Genomic DNA, 25,228 nt, shown 5'->3' on the forward strand with positions numbered 1-25,228 from the left:
CTTACTGACCCACTCATTTACTCACTTACGCACGCACTCACTCACAGGGGATAGTAGAGATTGGTACGTGCCTCTCCATGCACAATACTGATCTCCATATGAACCCACCTGGTGCAGGTGAAAAGAAGTGGTCAGCTACTGCACACATGTCGGAGGGGGAGTGTGTTACAACATTCCTTCCTCCCTAGAGGTGAAATTTACATTTACATTTTCAGCATTTAGCAGACGCTTTTATCCAAAGCGACTTACAGTACTGTGACAGTATATTGTCTAAGCAATTGAGGGTTAAGATGGGCCCAACAGGGGCAACCTGGCAGTGGTGGGGCTTGAACCAGCAACCTTTGGATTACTAGTCCAGTACCTTAACCACTAGGCCACAACTGTGCCCCATATGATTGGGAAATTGGATACGACTAGATTGGGAGGAAGATGGGGGGTTGCAGGCAAAACAGTGTGGGCCTCATTAACTGTGATGCAGATTAAGATGCAGACCATTACTGTTAGTTCGGTGCACCTGACAGGTGGTTGTGGAGCTCGTGTGAAGGTGGATGAGGTTTGTTAAGTGTTACACACAGTGATAAATCTCACTCCTCCGACTCTCTGAGATCTACTTTCTGTGATGAGTCTCTTCTATCTTCCTTCCCCTCACACACACTCTCACATCCAGGACAAGGGCTGCGTGATTGAGGCTAATCAGTCTCATTCAAACAGAGGTGAGTGACGGACGACCTGTCTCACCTCGCCCTGATTTCTTTGTGTTTTGTGTCTCGCAGGGATCACGTCTTCGCCGTCAACCTCAGCGCGTCGACCGAGCAGATCATCCCTCAGCAGGTGAGCAACTCTCTTTTCTGTGCAACGACTGGCCTGCAGCACTCGGAAATGAATAGTGCTAATGCGTCGCCTCTCAGCGTCCACGCTACGGCTTAGAGCACTTATAACTGCCCCCAGATCTTCCATTCCTCCAGGTCTTATCCAGGTCTCATGACGTTTCTGAGCTTGTTTGGAACATGAAATTACTGTAAAAGGATACAGGACCCAGACGAATAATCCATCTCTACATTACTCCTATAAGAAGGATGTTATTTTTCTGTGGTTTTGTGTCAGAAAAATATAACCATTATGTAAGCACAGCATAAAACATTTCAATAAATTGATAAATAAATAAATTGCTTTATCTACCGAATTCAGGGTAAAACGGTGGCTCGGTGGGTAGCACTGTCCCCTCACAGCAAGAAGGTCCTGGGTTTGATCCCCAGGTGGGGCGGTCTGGGTCATTTCTGCTGAGTTTGCATGTTCTCCCCGTGTCTGCGTTGGTGTCCTCCGGGAGCTCCGGTTACCTCCCACAGTCCCAAAACATGCAGTCAGGCTAATTGGAGACACTGAATAGACCTATAGGTGAATGGACGTGTGTGTGTGTCTGCCTTACGATGGACTGGCGCCCCGTCCAGGGTGTTACTGTGTGCCTTGCGCCCATTGAAAAGCTGGGATAGGCTCCAGCACGAACCCCTAACCCCCGACGACTCTGATTGCATAAGCGGTTAAGAAAGTGAGTGAGTGAGATATTTGGACTGTGGGTGGAAAAGGTGTGGCCTAGCGGTTAAGGTACTGGACTAGTAATCCACAGGTTGCTGGTTCAAGCCCCACCACTGCCAGGTTGCCACTGTTGGGCCCTTGAGCAAGGCCCTTAACCCTCAATTGCTTAGATAATATACTGGCACTGTACTGTAAGTCGCTTTGGATAAAAGCATCTGCTAAATGCCGAACATGTAAACATTGGTTGTTAGTAGTGCAGTAGTAAAGTACAGTTTGAGTAATTTGGTCCTAAAAGCATGTCTGTTATATAAATAAATAAATTGTATTGGAAAGATTGGCCAGTTTTTGTCTCTCCGTTTGCATCTGAATGCTGGAAATTTCTATTTCTCTATTAAGAAATCATGCAATTAGTGTCGTTTCATGCGGCACTGCTCGAAGCACATTGAATTATCCAGAAGAATCACATTTGTTAGTCGTAATTCGAGTTATGAAACCAGTAGAAGGGGACGTATGGAAATCACTTTGATTTGCCTGTTACACAAGGATGAAACCCGTTTTTCAGTAGATAAAGCGTTTACAGTCATAAAATGAGCATCAGATTCATTCGGTTCAGATTGACTTTAGATGGCTAATAGTTAAAAAGAAAATAGTTGGTCAACATTAGCATAAGTGTTGCTTGCGTTTATTTGTTCAGCCTCTGATAGGTGTATTCGGAAGTAGCATGTTTAATTCAATAAATTACAATAACAATATAAATATAATATAAAATATCAAAACATACAATATAAATAAGAATATAATACAATATATTGCAAAAACTGTTTTATTTATGCTTGCATTTTATTAGGTAACCTGTTCTTTTCCACCCAATACTTTCACTAGTATTAAAAATAATACTATTTAGCTTTGTTTTTTTATTATTATTTTATTATTCTACGTATTTAATAATTATACTAATGTTATATGATTATTTTGTTTGATAACACTAAGAAAATGCACTGCAAAATCCAACCTTTGACATCTACATGTACTTTTCTATATTTAGCAGACGCTTTTATCCAAAGCGACCTACAGCACTGTGGCAGTATACACCGATCCGGCATAACATTATGACCACCTTCCTAATAATGTGTTGGTCCCCCTTTTGCTACCAAAACAGCCCAGCAACTGTTATGCACTGTGTATTCTGACACCTTTCTATCAGAACCAGCATTAACATCTTCAGCAATTTGAGCTACAGTAGCTCGTCTGTTGGATGTTCCTTCCTTGGACCACTTTTGATAGATACTGACCACTGCAGACCGGGACACACCCCACAAGAGCTGCAGTTTTGGAGATGCTCTGACCCAGTCGTCTAGCCATAACAAGTTGGCTCTTGTTAAACTTGCTCAAATCCTCACGCTCGTTCATATTTCCTGCTTCTAACAACAAGGATTTGAGGATAAAATGTTCACTTGCTGCCTAATATATCCCACCCACTAACATGTGCCGTGATGAAGAGGTAATCAGTGTTATTCACTTCACCTGTCAGTGATCCGATCCAACAGACGAGCTACTGTAGCTCAAATTGCTGAAGAAGTTAATGCTGGTTCTGATAGAAAGGTGTCAGAATACACAGTGCATCACAGATGCAGGGCTGTTTTGGTAGCAAAAGAGGGACGTACCACTCCCCACACTATTTCAACCATTAAGCCCGTTTTAACCCGTAAACATGCCATGCCCGCAGCATCATGGGATGCCAGACTCCCACAGCCGGTGACGCACACAGGGGAACTATATAATATTTTTAATTGAGCATTGTGGTCCTAAAAACAATCTGTATAAAAAATATTATGCTACAAAATAAACTTATTCACCTGGGATCAGTAAATCAGAAGTTGAATGGAGCAGTAAGCTACTATTATGGTAAAATAGTAAAAATTGTAATACTGATTCACTTCACTGGTGCTCTTAGTATTAGTTTGTGTTTGTATTACAGTTTGTTGCATTTGCTGCGCTTTTATGCTGTCAAGTTCTTTTTTCAATGTTAAACTATAAGCACTAAGCTATAGCATGTGAAAAAAACTCGAGCTCATGGTTAACTCGGTGTCACGGCGGTGGGGGGACCTGCTTTTGTTTTTTCCAGGAACAGAATTAAAAATATTACGTGGAAAAGCTTTTTCATTATCACTGTGCACGTCATTTGAAATGGTGCTTAAAAGCCAAACAAAGAGGAAAAACAAATCACTCTAATTCCTTAAATGAATGACAAACCTCTCAACACACACACACACACACACACACACACACTTGCTAATGGCTGTATGAATCTCTGTCAGCAGTAAACACTCTTGTGTATTCCCAAGATGTCTCATGCTGTTTGTTTTAGGCTTTATTGCAGTAAATAGCATTTTGTCATGACTCGCAGTGTCTGGTGAGGGACGAGTTCCTGGCGGTCACTGACTTTATTGTCGATTTTTGTTTTGTCAGAAACTGACTTGGAAGACGAAGGACGTGGAGAAATGCACAGTGAGGGGCAAGAACAGCGTAAGTGTGCCAAGTCCCATCATACACACATATGACAGAGTTTTGTATGCGGTACCGGTGGTTTTATTCTTCCAAACCAAGGACCTTAAATCGGTATATTTGGGCATGTCTAAAATACGATTTAAAATAAGATGGCTGGCCTCCATCTAGCGGGCATAATTGGCAGTGCCTGCGTTTCTGCTAGGGCGGGATGGCCGGACTATGTGGGTGGGGTCTGATTGGCAGATAAAGAGGCACCTGTGCAGAATGAATGGGTGTAAAGGGTTCCTCTAAGGGCTGCACACAGATCGGAGGAGGCGTGAGCAGTAATATACCCACCTCAGCTGCAATCAGGGATCCCCCAGCAGTGAAAGACAAATTGACTACACTAAATAAATGGGAGAAAATGCATAAATGAAAAAAACAGATCTGGTGTGTTTCGTGTGAGGCTGGGAGCAACCTGTACTGTACGTCAGTGTGATCACTCCAGAGATCAGACATCGATAAACACTATTGGTTGAACCTGTCAAAATATTCAGGTTTAAGTTTCACACCAGGATGAAATAAGATGCTGTGAGCAGCCAGTACATCAGAGGAACTTGCTGATGTTTGTGGTGTAAACAAGTAAATGCAGAACCCATCTATCACTATATCAAAAACAATTACATTAATTATTTTTGCATGTTAGCGAAGGCCTTACACAGCAGTTCTTCAGTTGAATGAATGATCCATGCAAACAAAATTGTAAAACATTCAGGTAAAAATCCAGAAAATCCATAACATATATATTAAGTACAAATTGATATAAAAAGTACAAATATGGTTCTTTTATTGCACAGAAGATCTAAAATCTTGTAAACAAGTTACACAAACCTGTTGTAATGATGCTCATACACATATGACCCTGGAATTAATACTGCGTGAACTTAAAACATGACCTAATATTGCTTTTAATCTAGAAATGTGATTAATTTGCTGAACTGATGTGTCAAATCACATTGTACCATCTTGAGACGAGGGTACAGGGGCAAAGTAACACAGGACTTTTTCGCTGTCCTCTTTTTTCCGAACATGTTTAACTGCAGCCCTTTTTTGCTGAACTAGATTAACAAAGTTAGTCATACTGAAATAGTCCCCAAGCATACAGTGATATAAAATTGCAAACAAATACAAAACTACATCAAGCAAATCTACAGTTTGAACTCACTAACCAACCCTTTGATTTTTATTTAACCTTTGATTTTATTTTGTTATTTAGCCTTTGATTTTATTTTATGTTATTTAGCCTTTGACTTTATTTTATTTAGCCTTTCATTGTATTTTATCTTACAAAACAAGCTTTTGATTTTCTTTTATTTGGCCTTTGATTTGATTTTATTTTGCCTTTAATTTGATTTTATTTAGCTTTTGATTTTATTTGATTTTATGTAGCCTTTAATTTTATGTTTAGCCTTTGATTTTATTTTATTTAGCCTTTGATTTTATTTAGATTTTGTTTTATTTTATTTAGCCTTTGATTTTATTTTATTTAACTTTTGATTTTATTTGATTTTATTTAGCTTTTAATGTAATTAAATTTAATTTAGCCTTTAATTTTATTTTATTTAGCCTTTGATTTTATTTTACTTAGCCTTTGATTTGATTTGATTTAGCTTTTAATTTTATTTTATTTAGCCTTTGATTTGATTTTATCTCACTAACCAACCCTTTGATTTTATTTTATTGAACTTTTGATTTGCAAAATGGCAACATATTAGCGATGTGCTTCTCTTTCTAAATAACTTTCCCTGTATTAAAATAGGGGTTAGATTCCTTAAAATGTTCCTACTGAGGCGCCTTAATTCTGAGCGATGATCTGACTGAATAACGAGGGAGCGTTCGATGCTTCTTAAGTGGTGAAGGCAATCCCAGCATTCAGTGCGGCACAACTTCTTTTCAAATGTAAATAAATTCTCATTAATTTTTAATTTGTATAAAGATGCACAAGTGTCGTTTATTTACAAATTCGGGCTCGTCAGGGACAGTTGACGTAATTGCTGTAATAGTCGTCAAAGTAGTGTGTCTAAATAATCTGCCTTATGAGTTCCATGTCTTATTAGAATCCTCTCTACTGAGGTAGCCAGGCAGCTCAGTAGGTTTAGTGCACCAATAAGAATCTAGCATAACAATTAGCCGAGATTAAGGAGGGGTTCGACTCTCTAAAACCCTTCACATGGCTCGCCCTGCTCCATCTGGAGCCCAGTGACAACCTGCTTATTTAAGCATTTTATTATCATAACTTGCTTGTTTGTGTGAAGAGTTTCCTTTTGCTCGGCTGTAGCGGATTCAGCATCTGGTCACGGCAGGCGAGCGCTCCTCAGAGACGCTTTACACAAAACTAAACAGCAATTAAACAGGCCAGACATCTCCAACTCTCCCCAGCTATGCTAAAAACAGTGAATAATTACTCCTGCGTTTTCATTTCCACCACACACCTCCACGAGAACACCAGAAGAAGGCCGTGCATGAGAGAGCCTCGGTCTTATTGTGTGTGTTTCTTTACTCCGGCTCTGAATCTCCAGCTCTCGCTCCTAATTTGATCCACTTCTTCCCGTGTTTGTGTGCTCCCCCAGTGGACTGTAGTACTGTAGTGTAAATTGCTTGTTAGCTTCAACACCACAGGTGTTGGTTACACACACACACACACACACACAGTACAAGCTCGTGATTACGTTAACCGTGTGCTGGTGTGTGTGTGTGTGCGCTTCACTGAAAGCCTCTCGCCTTTCACAGGATGAATGCTACAACTACATCAAAGTGCTGGTGCCTCGCAACGATGAGACGCTGTTTGCATGTGGAACCAACGCGTTCAACCCCACCTGTCGCAACTACAAGGTAGAATGGGCTTTCTGACACAGGTGTTGGTTACACACACACACACACACACACACACACACACACACACTAGACAGACACACACACGCACACTAGACAGACAGTTTTTTTCTCTTTCTTTTTATTGCTTACTCACTCATAAATGCATAACTCCATCTGTTCAACAGCCTTCCTACACACACACACACACACACACACACACAGTGTGTGGCCAAAAGTATTTGGAAGTATTGGAAGTATGTCTGTGAGAATTTGTGCCCATTCAGTCGACATCATTTGTATGGCTGGGCACTGATGTTGGTCAAGTATTTACTGACTCCACCCATGTATTTACTGATTTACTGACCCCACATATGTATTTACTGACCTGGCCCACATATTTATTGACTCCACCCATATATTTACCGACCCCACCCACATATTTACTAATCCCACCCATACATATTTAATGACTCCACCCATGTATGTTCTGACACATCCATATATTTACTGACCCCACCCACATATTACTGACTCCACCCATCTATTTACTGACTCCATCCATATATTTACTGACTCATCCATATATGTACTGACCCCACCCATATATTTACTGACTCCATCTATATATTTACTGACTTTAACCACATATACTGACCCCACCCACATATATACCGACCCCACCCACACATATACTGACTCCACCCATATATTTACTGAACCCACCCACATGTTACTGACTCCACCCATATATTTACTAAGCCCAGCCATATATTTACTGACTCCACTCACGTATGTACTGACCCCATGCATATATTTACTGACTTTACCCACATATACTGGCTCCACCCACATATATACCGACTCCACCCACACATATACTCTCTCCATTTATCTATTTACTGACCCACCCATATATTTACTAACTCCACCCACTTAATTCTGCTAATGTTCTGCTAAGGCTGCTTAGTACATAAAACTGTCATTGACAAAAAATCACTGATGAACTAGTTTGTCGCAGTCACTGCTGGTGTAAACGCAGGGTTACCTTAATTCCTACACACACACAGACAGAGTACATACATTCAGGTTGTAGTTGTTACTACAGGAAGCTAAGTGCACCTTGCTGTTAAAATATACAGCCGGCCTAGACACACAAATGTATATACATAGCTTTATTTACACATTTTGTCCTACAACATTCAAGTAATGAGAAAACAGGTAAAATTCATTTATTAATTTAATAATTTTAATAAATAATCTGAATAGTAATTTAAAAAGTAAAAAATAAACAACTCGTAACATGTTCTATAATAAATATGATTTATACAACATGTAGCTCTGACCCACGATCTGGTGGACTGAACAACGTTCTACTTTACATAGGGGTGGGTTTATAAAATCGATTTTTCGATTCGAATCGATCTTTATTTGAACGATCCGATATCGATTCATATAAACGCGAGATCGATCTTTTAAATACGCCCCTTTTTACGGTGCACACGGAAATCTGTTACCCCCTTTAATTTCGCGTGACCAGCCAGTGTTTTTTCATGCAACGAGATCTGACCTGCACATCAGTTCAGCATGGCAGAAGCTCAAGTTATGACCACTACACAACATTTTGCACTGATTTTCGCTCGGCGACGGATCGGTGCTAGATTCGGGAGGAACTCGGTGTTCGCTCTGCGATCAAAACTCGGCTCTCGATCAACGTGAGAAACAGCGAGGGGAAACACAGGGGCGAGGTTGTAAACAGGTGGTGGAGCGCAATATAGTTTCTATCAGAATACATCAGCACACGCGAGTTTTACAGTATTTCTGACCTGATCGTTCTCTACAAAACAAAATATTTATTAACCTCCAACTCACCATAGAACAAGCCATGCTGCTCATGTTGCCAAATCCACTCAGATTCATTTATTTCATCAGCGCGCACACTTTGATCGCTCGCTACTTGTTGATGTGCATGTTTGGACGTGGTATTATTAAACCTTTCATCACTTCTCACGTGTGTTTTCGTGACAAAACGTAGTTTTGGAGAGCAGAGAAGCTCGCCTGTGATTCCCCCTGGTGATAGATGGTGTAGTGTAAAACCCCCCATCGCCGATCAGTCGTGTAGTGTGAACATTACAGCGACCAGGTGTTAATCAGAGTGTCGTGTAGTGTAAACTTGGGATAAGCTGTTCAACAGCCAGGTGTATGTTTACATTACATTTACAATGTTGTAGCGTGTCAGACATATAAAATAATAATAAAAAATGAATGTTACTGTTTTCTGTTTTGGATTAATTATTTATGTAAACAAAATACACAAATATTTTTAATAATAAGTGTTCTTTGTACAATTATCACATTCGTTCTCTGAACATCTGTACATATTTAAACAAAACCTGTTAATGTAACTCAAATATGCCTAAATGTGTTGAATCGAAATTGAATCGAAAATCTAATCGAAGATCGAATCGAATCGGGACCTTGTGAATCGGAATCGAATCGATCCAGGAAATTAGTGGCGATACCCAGCCCTAACTTTACAGGGTGTTTGCATGTTAATTAATATTTACAGATCCTGAGTGTTTTTAATTAGTGTAAACCTGTAAAGATTATCAGTGAGGGTTTGCAGATCTGGAGATTTTTACCAGCTCTTAATTCAGAGATCTAGGTTGAAAAAATGTACTTGTGTTGTTTTGTGAGTAACTTAATTGTTAAATTGCATTTTATTAAAAATAGCATAATTTGATCCACTTCCTTTCGTGTTTGTGTTCTCCCCCGGTGGACTGTAGTAAATTGCTTGTTAGTTTGGTTACACACACACACACACACGCACATACACACACACACACACACACACACACACACACATACACACACACACACACACACACACACACACACACACACACATAGTACAAGCTCGTCTCTCTGTCAGTGAGAGACGAATAAATAGCCAATAGCATTGACTGTTTATTTCTTTTGGAGCTTCTATTATGCTTACATTTGCATAAAAAAGTGTATTAGCACTTTTGAGCTTTCTAAACACCCTTAGATGGATTAAAATGTCATGCAAGACTTGTAACTCGGATCTGATTTAAAGTAGCGTGTGGAAAATAGAAAAGTACTGTTTTCTGAGTCAGAAGTTTACATCATTGGTTAATCTGTGCTTTATGCCAAGTTCACACTACATGACTTTCCAAGTGGTCAGGTCGCAGGAGTCTTAAGTCGGTGTGGCTTTCACACTACACGACTGATCGGCGATAGGGGGTTTCACACTACACCATCTATTACCAACTGGAATTGCAGGCGAGCTTCTCTGGTCTCCCAAACTACGTTTTGTCATGAAAACGAACGTGAGAAGTGACGAGGGGTTTAATGATACCACGTCCAAAAATGCACGTCAACAAGTAGCGAGCGATCAAAGTTTGTGCGCTGATGTGCAGCATAAAATCAAGTAGGAAAAATAGAAACAGCATGGATTGTTCTACAGTATAGTGAGTTGGAGGTTAATAAATATTTTTTGCAATGCAGCGTGGGTATTATGTTTTGTAGAGAACGATAAGGTCAGAAATACTGTACAACTTGTGTGTGTGCCGATGTATTCTGATACAAACTATATTACTACCCTGTCCCACCTTTTTACACTCCTCCCCTGCGTTTCCCCTCACACCGTATCTTGCGTTCTCATTGGCTGTTTGACATAGCACTCATTGCCAGTCGGGCAACTCAGATACAGATATTTGACAAGCTAGATATATTTATTCAGCCGCTCGGATCGAGTTGTTGAGTAGTTCACACATAGCGATTGAGAGCCGAGTTTCGCCAAATTGCTCCCGAGCCGCCAAATCTAGTGCCGACCAGTTACCGAGCGAAAATCAGGGCAAAAATCGTGTAGTGTGAACCAGGCATTAGCAGAGCTAAATGACTGCAGACAGTTTTGGATGGTGATGGTGAGGGTGGAGACGTCTCTATGAGCTGTAAGGGTTTGTACGGGTTCTGTAAGAGGATTTAATCCGTCCCTTGTCCCTCAGTGCCAGTATGAGGAATCGGGAGAACGTACACTGTCCCGATAAACCATTTGTACATCATGCCAAGAGCAGAATGTAACGATCTCATAAAAGGATTAACGGCTGGCTGGAAACGCAGCCGTGTTCTGCTCGTACTGAGTTTTATACACCCCAGCGTTCACTTGTAATGGGTTTAAATGCTGTAAAGGTTGGTGTCATGTTGGCCGCTGATTCATGGTTTGCACTTTGCAGATTAAGTATATGAATGCAGAGCCATTTATAATATTACTGCGAGTGTGTGTGTGTGTGTGTGTATGTGTGTGCACTGTGGAGAATCATGCGTGTGTGTGTGTACATTAAATGTGAATATAGTTAAGAGAGGTCATCAGGGAGTCAGCATGAACCTCGTGACGATGCTCCGTCTCTTCTGCTTTATGCCTCGTATTCTTCAGAGAGCCTGATTTATTTTTCTCACCCCGGGGCACATCTTTCTCACTCTGTCTCTACCCCCCACCCCCCCACCCCCTCTCTCCCTCTCTTCTCTTTTTCTCTGACTCGTCTCCTCCAGTCTTTAACTCCTTAATTCTGTTATGGAAAGCGTATGCCCGTGAGCCGCAGCAGAGGGGTGAGATTAGTAGATGAGAATAAATCATATCTCATGGTTTGTGGGCACTACTTTTCTCCTGCACCATGTTTTAGAAGAACAAGAATCCTTTACAGAGCTACTCAGCTGGCTGTAGGGCGTCTATACTGGTGATATGGGAGAGTTTGTAGTACAATAAGGTCATGAATAGATTTTTATAATCTCAGCAAATGTTATACAAAGTTTAGGACATAACAGGAGAGAGAAGGTTTTGGTGGTGAAAGTGGGTGAAAGTTAAAAATATAGTATATAGAGATAAAAACATATAAATCATGTTCTTGGAATAAGAAACAGTTTTTGGTATGATATAGATTACTATGCATGAAGAGAAACAGATGGACTACAGTCAGTAATTGTAGAACTACGAAGTGCTTCTATATGGTAAGTGGAGCTGATAAAATGGGCAGAGTATATATATATAGGAGCAGGGGCACTGACAGACGTGCCTCTCAAAAGCTACACTGTTTTTTGGATATTAGGTAATCATGTTGGTGCAGATGCCCGGCCGGCCGGTAGCACCAATGAGATTTGAACCCAGGACCTTCTTGCTGTGAGGCGACAGTGCTACCCACTAAGCCACCGTGCCGCCCGGAATTTCAAAAACAAATGGCATCACTTTTCTACATCGTCACATTCCGATGCATTTTTTTCAGCGTCGTACCAACTTTTTAATTCCATCAGCAAAACATGTTTTGGTTGAGCGAGTGGCCACTGATGCAGCGCTGCTTTCACATCATCACATTAAAATCTTCTTCCCCTTAAAGCTTCTTTGAGTGTCCAAAAACGTAGAAATCAGATGGAGCTAAATCCGGACTATAAGCTCATAGTCTATCAGTCTCACAGACACGACCGATTACTCCTCCTACTACACCCTTACCGCTTATAACCAAAATATAAAAGTGCTGAAACTTTTTGAAGATCCTTTGTACGACATGTAGCTGAATCATGTGACCGCACAATCTGGTGGACTGAAAATCTAAATTACGCCAGGTAGGACATCCCATGTAGAAACTGTGCCCCAGTCTGTATCTGGACCGTATGTAGTGGAGAAGATTATCGGGCAGCAGAAGGTACCTGTGGAGGGTTTGTTTGTTCTCAGCTGTAGGTAAGAACAGAGCTAGCAGGCCAGAACGGTTCATCTCTTTAATTTCAGACCAGACCATCAGCCCGATAGCCGCGGCAGACTTTCACGCTGTAGGCCGACACTCGCTCCGCTGTGTTTTTCCTGGCATCTGAGCTTCATTACTGAGACAGACAAAAGGCTAATGTTCAGGGTCATGTTGTGCTCGTCCTTTTATTTCAGTGCCTATTATGTTATTATTTATGTCTATACGCCGAGCTGTAATGCTGTCTGGAGACTGGCAGGGTAGATGCAGAGCAGAATCCAGATCAATCGCAGGTTATTACACTTCTAGCAGACCTTCTCCAGGGCATCTGTTGTTTTTGTATTGAATTGAGAGTCACTGCATGAAAAATAGCTCTGATAGGAATCCTGGAATAGAAAAGCCCCACTTGCCATATAGGAGCACTTTGTAGTTGTACAATTACTGACTGTAGTCCATCTGTTTCTCTGCATGATTTGTTAGCACCCTTTCATGCTGTTCTTCGATGGTCAGGACCACCACAGAGCAGGTATTATTTGGGTGATGGATCATTCTCAGCACTGCAGTGACACTGACATGGTGGTGGTGTGTTAGTGTGTGTTGTGCTGATATGAGCAGGTATTTTTAAACACCTCACTGTCACTGCTGGACTGAGAATAGTCCACCAACCAAAAATATCCAGCCAACAGCGCCCTGTGGGCAGCGTCGTGTGATCACTGATGAAGGTCTAGAAGATGAGCAACTCAAACAGCAGCAATAGATGAGCGATCGTCTCTGACTTTACATCTACAAGGTGGACCAACTAGGCAGGAGTGTCTAATAGAGTGGACAGTGAGTGGACACGATATTAAAGAACTCCAGCAGCGCTGCTGTGTCTGATCCACTCATACCAGCACAACACACACTAACACACCACCACCATGTCAGTGTCACTGCAGTGCTGAGAATGATCCACCACCCAAATAATACCTGCTCTGTAGTGGTCCTGTAAAGGGCCTGACCAGTGAAGCACAGCATGAAAGGGGGTAACAAAGCATGCAGAGAAACAGATGGACTACAGTCAGTAATTGTAGAACTACAAAGTGCTTCTATATGGTAAGTGGAGCTGATAAAATGGACAGTAAGTGTAGAAACAAGAAGGTGATTTTAATGTTATGGCTGATCAGTGTATGTACAAGGGATCTTTAAATAGAAGCAGTAATCGGACGCTTATAGTCCTGATTTTGCTCCGTCTGATTTCCACCTTTTTGGATGCTCAAGGAAGCTTTAAGGGGAAGAAGATTTTCATGTGATGATGTGAAGGCAGCGCTGCATCTGTGGCTACGCGCTCAACCAAACACATTGTTTGCTGATGGTGTTAAAAAGCTGGTACGATGCTGGAAAAATGCATTCCTAATAAATGGAGTTTGAAAAGTGCTGAAACTTTTTGAAGAACCCTCGTACATGTAACCATGAGTGATTTATTTTAATTTTATATCCACCTCCTGTTCACCATCTCTCTCTCTCTCTCTCGCAGATGTCCACACTGGAGCAGGTTGGCGACGAGGTGCTCGGTCAGGCTCGCTGCCCTTTCGAATCGCGCCAGTCCAACGTTGGCCTGTTCGCGGGTGAGCTGGCTGAGCCAAAGCTATCAAGACAGAAACATGATCTTAGCTTTAATCTTGCCAGAATTCGGCTGACATTTCACAAAGTTCAGCTGCTGCTTCCATAATGCGAGCGCCCACACATACACACACACACACACACACACACACACATACACACACACTCAGGAAACCTGCAGCTTAAAAATATTACAGCTTTTACCTCTTTTTACCAGCCTGATTATGCTGCTGCATGCAATAAATATCAGTTTATAAAACAAGAAGGTGATTTTAAACTTGTAATGGCACGTTCTCAGTGGCAGCTATTTTAATGCCAGAGCAACCAACTGTTCTGACTGGTGAAAATAACACTTGTCTTAAAATACCAATAGCAGGACAACATGGTTATGTTTAAGTATGTTATTATTACAAATAACTACCGTATTGTTTATGTGCTTCAATATTCAGCCTGCATACATCAGTCTGACCTTTTCTTCTATTCACTTACAGTCAGTTAGTGTTTAACAACCTACTGCTAGTTTCCCTTCCTCTTTGTTCTGGTCATTTTCTCAGCACAGTTTCAAACCGAAACGATGTTGCTAACTGTATACACCGATCAGCCATAACATTATGACCACCTTCCTAATATTGTGTTGGTCCCCCTTTTGCTGCCCAAACAGCCCTGCAACTGTGATGCTCTGTGTATTCTGACACCTTTTTATCAGAACCAGCATTAACTTCTCCAGCTCGGATCGGACCACACGGACCAGCCTTCGCTCCCCACGTGCATCAATGAGCCTTGGCCGCCCATGACCCTGTCGCCGGTTTACCACTGTTCCTTCCTTAGACCAATTTTGATAGATACTGACCACTGCACACCAGGAACACCCCACAAGAGCTGCAGTTTTGGAGATGCTCTGACCCAGTCGTCTAGCCATCACAATTTGGCCCTCATCAAACTCGCTCAGATCCTCACGCTTGTTCATTTTTCCTGCTTCTAACATCAACTCTGAGGATAAAATGTTCACTTGCTGCCTAATATATCCCCCCCACTAACAGGTGCCGTGATGAAGAGATAATCAGTGTTATTCACTTCACCTGTCAGTGCTCATAATGTTATATCTGTTGGTGTATGTTAACATATAGAAACTGTGCATGTTAAGAACATAAAATAATGTAATGTTTGGCTCGGTGGGTAGCACTGTCGCCTCACAGCGACAATATCCAGGGTTCGATTCACATGTGGAGGGGTCCGGGTCCTTTCTGTGTGGAGTTTGCATGTTCTCCCTGTGTCTGTGTGGGTTTCCTCGGGGAGCTCTGGTTTCCTCCCGACGTGCAAGTGAGGTGAATCGGAGATACAGAATTGTCCATGACTGTGTTTGATATCAATTAAGTTACGAGTAACTACCATTCCTGTCATGAATGTAACCAAAGTGTGTAAAACATGACGTTTAAATCCTAATAAATAAATATAAGATAGGTTTTGACCTACTTACAAATGACTTTTCTATAGTTTCTGAGAACTTTAATTAAACTTATAATTGTACTACCTGTAGTGGTGCTACTGCCCAGCGCTAAGTGACCACAAAGCTTTTCATCTCATTTTTTATGTCCACATCCCTAACTAAAATTTAGTTTTATTGCACTGTAGCCTTTGTCAGAGAATCTTTATTACATTTCAGCCTTGTAGAGAATCTATTGGCATTTTGTCATGCAGTACAGTCTGCTGCTCGCTTAACAAAGCAATAGAGTACAAAGTGCCACCTTAGATATGTGGCAGACTGAATGGGACACACAAATGTGGAACAAACTCGATGTAATTTTCCCAGATATACAACACAAACCCAGAACACAACCAGACCGATGAATCGAGCAGGTAATATACTCCAGATTATCCACACTCGCACCTTAATATGGGCAGAAGAACCCCCTCATGTGAACCCTGCCAAGCAAAACACTTCTTAACAAGAGTGACTGGCACAGATTCACACAAAACATCAGAAACTGTCCGTACCTAATACAGTGGTACCTTGAAACTCAACATCAGTTGGTTCTGGGAGTGGCGTTGAGTTTAAAAGGCGTTTTAAGGAGTTTCAAGGTATTTTTTCCCATAAGGATGTTTGGGAGACCCGTTAATGCATTGCAGGGTCCCGTGGAACTGCTTAGAATTTAGGCTCATGTAAAATAATGGGGTTGTTTTTGATACTTATACACTGAAAATAACACAAATATATTATAAAAACACTGAAATACAATTAAAAATCGTGGAGATACTTGCATTTACATTTTCGGCATTTAGCAGACGCCTTTATCCAAAGCGACTTACATTACAGTTAAAGTATACAGTCTGAGCAACTGAGGGTTAAGGGCCTTGCTCAAGGGCCCAACAGCAGCAACCTAGCAGTGGTGGGGCTTGAACCACCAACCTTTGGATTACTAGTCCTGTGCATTAACCACTAGGCTACGGCTTGCTTGCTTACCTGCTTCTTGATCTTGGAGTACCGTACTCAGTACTCGTTCAGTACCGGCGCATTCACACGAGAAGCGTCAAAACCGCTTTTTTCCTATGGAGTGCGACAGTGCACAAAACTTAACGTGACTTATTGTACTAAAACAACGAGCGAGGAATTTAATCAGTAATAATTAAGAGAGGTTTAGTGCTCATGTGTGGGAGAAGCTGATTCTGATTCTCACAATGTCTCAGAACCTCAAGCTGTAACACAAGTTTAAAAGTGAAACAGTGAGGAAAATCTAGATAAACACAGATATATGTGGAGCTTTCAGACTGGATCTGATGGTTATTTCACACAAACGCAGATTCGTCTCATATTAACACGTCTGTTTACTCTCTTTCAGGTGGTGATTTCTATTCAGCCACGATGACAGATTTTTTAGCGAGTGATGCAGTAATCTACAGGAGTTTGGGAGACAGTAGTTCAGTCCTGCGGACCGTCAAGTACGACTCCAAGTGGCTGCGAGGTTAGATTTATGACGAGGCACTTTATTAGATTTAATGGTTAAAGAAAGGATGTGAATATTGTGTTCTTTATTTTTAGAGCCTCATTTCCTCCACGCCATAGAGTATGGGAATTATGTGTACTTTTTCTTCAGTGAGATTGCAGTCGAGTACACGACTCTCGGCAAGGTAAGATCCACATTTGTGCTGATGAATCTATTAGATTGATGTCTACAAACTTCTAATGATTTTTTTTAACTCCAGATGAGTTTTTTCTAATCAGTGAGGAACAGTACGTTCAGCAATACTAGAATTAAAAAGGTACAACATACACCAATCAGCCATAACATTAAAACCACCTCCTTGTTTCTACACTCACTGTCCATTTTATTAGCTCCACTTACCATATAGAAGCACTTTGTAGTTCTACAATTACTGCCTGTAGTCAATCTGTTTCTCTACATGCTTTGTTAGCCCCCATTCACCCTGTTCTTCAATGGTCAGGACCCCCACAGGACCACCACAGAGCAGGTATTATTTAGGTGGTGGATGATTCTCAGCACTGCAGTGACACTGACATGGTGGTGGTGTGTTAGTGTGTGTTGTGCTGGTATGAGTGGATCAGACACAGCAGCGCCCCGTGGGCAGCGTCCTGTGACCACTGTTCAAGGTCTAGAAGATGACCAACTCAAACAGCAGCAATAGATGAGCGATTGTCTACAAGGTGGACCAACTAGGTAGGAGTGTCTAATAGAGTGGACAGTGAGTGGACACGGCGTCTGATCCACTCATACCAGCACAACACACACTAACACACCACCACCATGTCAGTGTCACTGCAGTGCTGAGAATCATCCACCACCCAAATAATAACTGCTCTGTGGTGGTCCTGACCATTGAAGAACAGCATGAAAGCAGAGAAACAGATGGACTACAGTCAGTAATTGTAGAACTACAAAGTGCTTCTATATGGTAAGTGGAGCTGATAAAATAGACAGTGCGTGTAGAAACAAGGAGGTGGTTTTAATGTTATGCCTGATTGGTGTAAATTTTATGAGACATACAAACCCAGGACTGATGAAAAAATGACCTACCCTGTTATATCCATTCATATCCATAATTTCTTGGTGTCCGCATACTTTCTGAATCCACATTATTACACTGTATTACTCCACCTGTTGATTAAATTCTCCTCTTTCCTCCTCAGGTGGTATTTTCCAGGGTGGGCCGAGTATGTAAGAACGATAACGGAGGTTCTCCCAGGGTTCTCGAGCGATACTGGACGTCATTCCTTAAAGCCCGACTGAACTGTTCCGTTCCGGGAGATTCGTTTTTCTACTTCGACGTGCTTCAGTCTTTAACGAATGTGATGCAGATCAACCACAGACCTGCTGTACTGGGAGTTTTCACCACTCAGGCCAACAGGTAAGGACGCGTTAGAATACAGAGATAAGCAACAGGTCTGTCCTTGAGCTGTTGTAAGCAGATGAGAAACAACAGCACAGAATGGAGGTTCCAAAGTCCAGCACCCAATGTGATGTGACTAGAACAGTATAAAGAGAGGGCCATAGTATCTGGGTCAGATTCACGTGTTGCTGAGCACGTGCTTCAATAAAAAAGAAAAACTGACCTTCTCTCAAAGGAACTGACTGTCCACTTCATAAATGTGCTTGTCAGTAGTGCCAAATACAAAAAAGAATCGGATGTTTTTCTAATAATTCTACTTTTTAATTAATTGAACTTTTTACTAATTATAAAGTTAAGAAGCATTTTCACTCGCTGATTAAGAATTTTGGGCGCCCATGTGGCGCAGCGAGATATTCCACTAGCACACCAGCGCCGAGATTCTGAACTCCTCGCTTCGAAACTCGGCGTTGCCACCAAACGGCTGGGCGCCATAATTGGCAGTGCCTGCAGGGTGGGATGGCCGGACTATGTGGGTGGGGTCTTTAAAACGCTGTGTAAGAATCCTGATTTGCAGATAGAGAGGTGCCTGTGCAGAATGCAGGGCTGTAAAAGGGTTCCGCTAAGAGCTGTGCACCGGTCGGAGGAGGCGTGAGCAGCAATATACCCACCTCGACTGCAATCAGGGAAAATTGGGAGAAAATGAGAAAATTTCAGTATTGTGACGACATCTAGTAAAGCTCTTTGTTTACCTCCAGCATAGCGCCGGTGTTAATCACTTTAGCTTACTTAGCTACATTAATTTATTACTCTAACAGCAGTGCATGTTTCATTATCTTAATGCCCGTTATGTAGAATGATGTATTTCCACTTATATACTTCTTGTTTGTAGAAGCTTAGACGCACTCCATGGTAGTGCTTCAGCTCTCGACTTGCTTTTAGTTTTTTATGGTACCAGATAGAACATAATGGCATCTTCCTCTCTGCTTTATCTCTTTTAATTAAAATACTGAGATGAGGGCTGCGTTCCAAACCACACAGTGTGCATGAAATATCATAGCTAATTAGTACACGTTCAATACCAGTGTAACTGTTGATCACTGTGTAATATTTACTCGTGTTTTCTCACCTCGTATTCTGTTGTGTTTTGTTGTTGGTGTTGATGTTCTTGTCTGTTTTATTTCTCATTTCTTTTTTTTATCATTTCTTCCTTTGTATTTTTCTCTTACTTCTTTTAGTCATCTACACTGATCAGCCATAACATTAAAACCACCTTCTTGTTTCTACACTCACTGTTCATTTTATCATTTTATTGTAGTTCTACAATTACTGACTGTAGTCCATCTGTTTCTCTGCATGCTTCGTTAGCCCCCTTTCACCCTGTTCTTCAATAGTCAGGACCACCACAGGACCACCACAGAGCAGGTATTATTTGGGTGGTGGATGATTCTCAGCACTGCAGTGACACTGACAGGGTGGTGGTGTGTTAGTGTGTGTTGTGCTGGTATGAGTGGATCAGACACAGCAGCGCTGCTGGAGTTTTTAAATACCGTGTCCACTCACTGTCCACTCTATTAGACACTCCTACTTAGTTGGTCCACCTTGTAGATGTAAAGTCAGAGACGATCGCTCATCTATTGCTGCTGTTTGAGTTGGTCATCTTCTAGACCTTCATCAGTGGTCACAGGACGCTGCCCACGGGGCGCTGTTGGCTGGATATTTTTGGTTGGTGGACTATTCTCAGTCCAGCAGTGACAGTGAGGTGTTTAAAAACTCCAGCAGTGCTGCTGTGTCTGATCCACTCATACCAGCACAACACACACTAACACACCACCACCATGTCAGTGTCACTGCAGTGCTGAGAATCATCCACCACCCAAATAATACCTGCTCTGTGTTGGTCCTGCGGTGGTCCTGGCTATTGAAGAACAGGGTGAAAGGGGGCTAACAAAGCCTGTAGAGAAACAGATTGACTACAGTCAGTAATTGTAGAACTACAAAGTGCTTCTATATGGTAAGTGGAGCTGATAAAATGGACAGTGAGTGTAGAAACACGGAGGTGGTTTTAATGTTATGGCTGATCGGTGGTTTTCAGTTACATACCTTTAAATAACACTGTGTATTAAATATCAGTACAGAATGGCATCAGACTTTACTCCCCATTTCAAAGCATGTATGCCCTTTTAGATGTAAATTGTGTCCTTACATGTATTTACCAAATGTTTTTTTCAGCATCACTGGATCTGCCGTGTGTGCCTTCTACATGGACGACATCGAGCGGGTGTTTAATGGCAAATTCAAGGAGCAGAAGACCAGCGAATCGGCCTGGACCCCTGTACCCGACGAGCAGGTGCCCAAACCCAGGTGAGTCTCACAGCGTGAGGTAAACGACACCCGGCGTCGTGTTTACTTTTACCTTTAAATTCACGTTAAAAGCTGCCGCCTCTCTTTAACCCAGAATAAGAGATTACAGCAGAGCTAAACTGGACAGATGCACTAATCAGTGTTGTTATTTCTTTAGAAAGGTCACTGACGGTCTGCTCACCGAGTTCAATCAGAGTAGAAAAACGTGCCGGTTCTGAATCATTGTGCATGTCAGAAATTAGAAAAGCATTCCATGTGTTAGGGTGAGAAATCGAATGTCATTTTCTGAGACTTAAGCTGTCAAAACTAGTCAGTTGATTATGTTTAATGAGACACAAGAACACACGTTAACATACATTAGATTTTATTACATGTTTGATTTGATATAATTATCCAGTATCTGTAAAGTTTAGGTTCATTTCAATCTTGGTTGTTTGTGCTGTTTATTTTTTATTTATACTGTTGAATTTTTATAGTGTGTACCATCTGTCTTATCTATCCATCTGTCTGTCTGTCTAACTGCCTGCCTGTCTGCCTGTCTGTCTATTTGTCTATTTATCCATCTATCTATTTATCTATCTGTCTGTCTGTCTATCTATATGTCTGTCCTTCTATCTGTATGTTTGTCAGTCCACCTATTTACCTACCTACCTGTCTGTTTATTTGTCTCTCTATATGTCTGTCTATCTATCTGTCTGTCTATCTATCTGTCAGTCTGTCTATCTGCCTGTCTGTCTATCTATCTTTCTGTCTTTCCCTCTGTCTGTCTGTCAATCAACCATGTACCTGCCTACCTGTCTGTCTAATCTGTCTGTCTGTCCTTCTATCTGTTTGTATGTCAATTCACTTATTTACCTACCTGTCTGTCTATCTATCAATTTATTTGTCTGTTTGTCTGTCTGCCTGCCTGTCTGTCTATCTATCTATATGTCTGTCCTTCCATTTGTATGTTTGTCAGCCCACCTATTTACCTACCTACCTGTCAGTTTATTTGTCTCTCTATCTGTCTGTCTATCTATCTGTCTGTCTATCTAACTATCTATCTATCTATCTATCTATCTATCTATCTATCTATCTATCTATCTATCTATCTATCTATCCACCTATCTATCTATCTATCTATCTATCTATCTATCTGTCTGTCTGTCTGTCTGTCTGTCTGTCTGTCTGTCTGTCTGTCTGTCTGTCTGTCTATCAATCTATCTATCTATCTATCTATCTATCTATCTATCTATCTATCTATCTATCTATCTATCTATCTATCAATCCACCTATCTATCTATCTATCTATCTATCTATCTATCTATCTATCTATCTATCTATCTATCTATCTATCTATCTATCTATCTGTCTGTCTATCAATCCACCTATCTGTCTGTCTGTCTGTCTGTCTGTCTGTCTGTCTGTCTATCTATCTATCTGTCCGTCTGTCTGTCTGTCTGTCTGTCTGTCTGTCTGTCCTTCTATCTGTTTGTATGTCAATCCACTTATTTACCTACCTACCTGTCTGTCTATCTGTCTGTCTATCTATCTGTTGGTCTCTGTCTGTCTGTTCCTTTGTCTATCAATCCACCTATCCATCTATCTGCCTGTCTGTCTATCTATCCATCTATCTGCCTGTCTGTCTATCTATCCATCTATCTGTCTGTCTGCCTGTCTGTCTGTCTATCTATATGTCTGTCCTTCTATCTGTATGTTTGTCAGTCCACTTATTTACCTACCTACCTGTCTGTTTATTTGTCTCTCTATCTGTCGGTCTATCTGTCTGTCTGTCAGTCAATCCACCTATGTACCTACCTGCCTTTCTGTCTAATCTATCTGCCTGTCTGTTCTTCTATCTGTTTGTATGTCAATCCACTTATTTACCTACCTACCTACCTGTCTGTCTATCTATCTGTCTGTCTGTCTGTCTGTCTGTCTATCTATCTATCTACCTGTCTTTCTGTCTGTCTGTCTGTCTGTCTGTCTGTCTGTCCCTTTATCTGTCTGTGTGTTTATCTATCTTATCTGTTTATTCTGACTCTGAGTGACAGTAATACTCCTCTTTATTTCCTAACGAGAGCTAATCATGGCCCATCAGGTTGAATCTGTAATCTTGGCCGTGTTTCCACTCCAGAATCTTTGAAGGAAAACAGCAGCTTTGATTTAACGATAGCTGGAAAAGATCCCGGAGTTTGACCCCGCCTGCGTCTGCATGTCTGTCTGTTTGTGTTTGGGGTGTGAATGTGGTGAGAGTTAATTTTTCTTTGAGGGTTTTTAGATAACGTTGTTATTATTTGTCTGTGTGTGTGGCTGTAGGCCAGGTTCCTGTGCAGGTGACGGTTCTGCTGCTGCCTATAAGTCCTCCACCAGTTTTCCAGATGATACTCTGACCTTCATCAAGTCCTACCCGCTCATGGACGAGGCTGTACCCTCGATGAACGGACGACCTTGCTTCACGCGGACCACAAGCAGGTACGGCAACACAGACAAGGACTCACCTCACCTACCTATATGTATATATATATACACACACCAATCAGCCATAACAGTAAAACCACCTCCTTGTTTCTACACACATTGTCCTGCTTTGTTAGCCCCCGTTCATGGTGGTGGTGTGTTAGTGTGTGTTGTGCTGGTATGAGTGGATCAGACACAGCAGCACTGCTGGAGTTTTTAAACACCTCATTGTCACTGCTGGACTGAGAATAGTCCACCAACCAATAACATCCAGCCAACAGCGCCCCGTGGGCAGCGTCCTGTGACCACTGATGACGGTCTAGAAGATGACCGACTCAAACAGCAGCAATAGATGAGCGATCGTCTCTGACTTTACATCTACAAGGTGGACGGACCAACTAGGTAGGAGTGTCTAATAGAGTGGACAGTGAGTGGACACGGTATTTAAAAACTCCAGCAGCACTGCTGTGTCTGATCCACTCATACCAGCACAACTGAGAATGCTGAGAATGATCCACCACCTAAATAACACCTGCTCTGTAGTGGTCCTGTGGGGGTCCTGACCATTGAAGAGCAGCATGAAAGGGGGCTAACAAAGCATGTAAAGAAACAGATGGACTACAGTCAGTAATTGTAGAACTACAAAGTGCTTCTATATGGTAAGTGGAGGTGCTTTTAATGTTATGGCTGATCAGTGTATATAGTCACCAAGTAGCGTCCAAAAGCAAGTAGCATAAGAGGTTTGTAGGCTATGGCAAAATATATGGTGTAACTGCAGTGCTAGGTGGTGCTATAACATGCAACATAATGTTAACACTAATAAATACATATCCGATTGATATAGAATTTGGCATAGTGCTTCAGTGTCCTATCCTCATTCTAAATTATTATTATTATTATTATTATTATTATTATTATTATACAATATGCGATACTTATTTACATTTGTTTGTTACCTATCTCTAACTTACAGTAAACAATATTCAGCAGCAGCACAGTGCCAGTCTCTGCCAGTGGGATTGCTGCCATGTTGCTTGAGTAATGTGGAGAACGCCTGCTGGGCACAACCACAATTTCCCCGTCGCATCTGTTTCTCTCACTTTCCCTCAAACTCGTCCTGTCCCATTCCTCCCCGTCAAACCAGCTCTGTTTTCGCTCTACTGCGTGTCTGCAAATTCACATCTGTCTCCGTCCCTCCTGAGAGACGCCACGTCCAAACGCTAGTCGAGAGGAAACTCGGACACCTGTGATGTTTAACGTCGGATGACGCAAGAACACTAACACCGGCGTTAGATGTTACCTAATCACTATGTTTTGTGTCTGTAGGTTTAAGTTGACCCAGTTAGCAGTGGACACCGCCGCCGGGCCTTATAAGAACCACACGGTTCTGTTCCTGGGCTCGGAGAACGGCCACGTTTTGAAGATCCTTGCCAGTACTCATCCTAATTCCAGCTACAGCAGCCAGCTCCTGGAGGACATCGATGTTTACAACCCTGCCAAGTAAGTTCTTATGAATTTGTCGTCTTTTTCTTTTGTTCTTTTTGTCTCTGACTGTGTTTTTATCCTTCGAGACCAGAGAAAGTGTTTACTGTGGGTTGGATTCAGATTTATGCATAAATATGCAGAGAATGATGTTTTGGATGCACAGCTACTTCTGGAGGGCTCACATTGGCAAGGTTGCACAATATTTGCGTGATGCCTAAATAAGCCTCGTCCTTTTGTTTACTTTTTACATTTACATTTCAGCATTTAGCAGACACTTTTATCCAAAGCGACTTACAGCACTGTGACAGTATGTTGTCTGAGCAATTGAGGGTTAAGGGCCTTGCTCAGGGGCCTAA

General features: G+C 41.7%; 1 protein-coding gene across 1 annotated transcript in view; it reads left to right on the top strand.

Annotated features, from left to right (window-relative positions):
• The window catches only part of sema6e (sema domain, transmembrane domain (TM), and cytoplasmic domain, (semaphorin) 6E), a 92,253-nt gene extending 67,362 nt beyond the window's left edge, over window positions 1–24,891 (top strand). Inside the window, exons 4-13 of the mRNA XM_062992482.1 lie at window positions 774–831; window positions 4,003–4,059; window positions 6,811–6,912; window positions 14,158–14,248; window positions 17,081–17,203; window positions 17,281–17,369; window positions 18,388–18,605; window positions 20,817–20,948; window positions 23,247–23,402; window positions 24,714–24,891. Of these exons, the coding sequence (XP_062848552.1) occupies window positions 774–831; window positions 4,003–4,059; window positions 6,811–6,912; window positions 14,158–14,248; window positions 17,081–17,203; window positions 17,281–17,369; window positions 18,388–18,605; window positions 20,817–20,948; window positions 23,247–23,402; window positions 24,714–24,891 (1,204 nt within the window). The remainder of the gene's footprint in view (window positions 1–773; window positions 832–4,002; window positions 4,060–6,810; window positions 6,913–14,157; window positions 14,249–17,080; window positions 17,204–17,280; window positions 17,370–18,387; window positions 18,606–20,816; window positions 20,949–23,246; window positions 23,403–24,713) is intronic.
• The last annotated feature ends 337 nt before the right edge of the window (window positions 24,892–25,228 follow it).

The sequence above is a fragment of the Trichomycterus rosablanca genome, chromosome 3 (assembly GCF_030014385.1).
Source record: "Trichomycterus rosablanca isolate fTriRos1 chromosome 3, fTriRos1.hap1, whole genome shotgun sequence".
Classification (NCBI taxonomy): domain Eukaryota; kingdom Metazoa; phylum Chordata; class Actinopteri; order Siluriformes; family Trichomycteridae; genus Trichomycterus; species Trichomycterus rosablanca.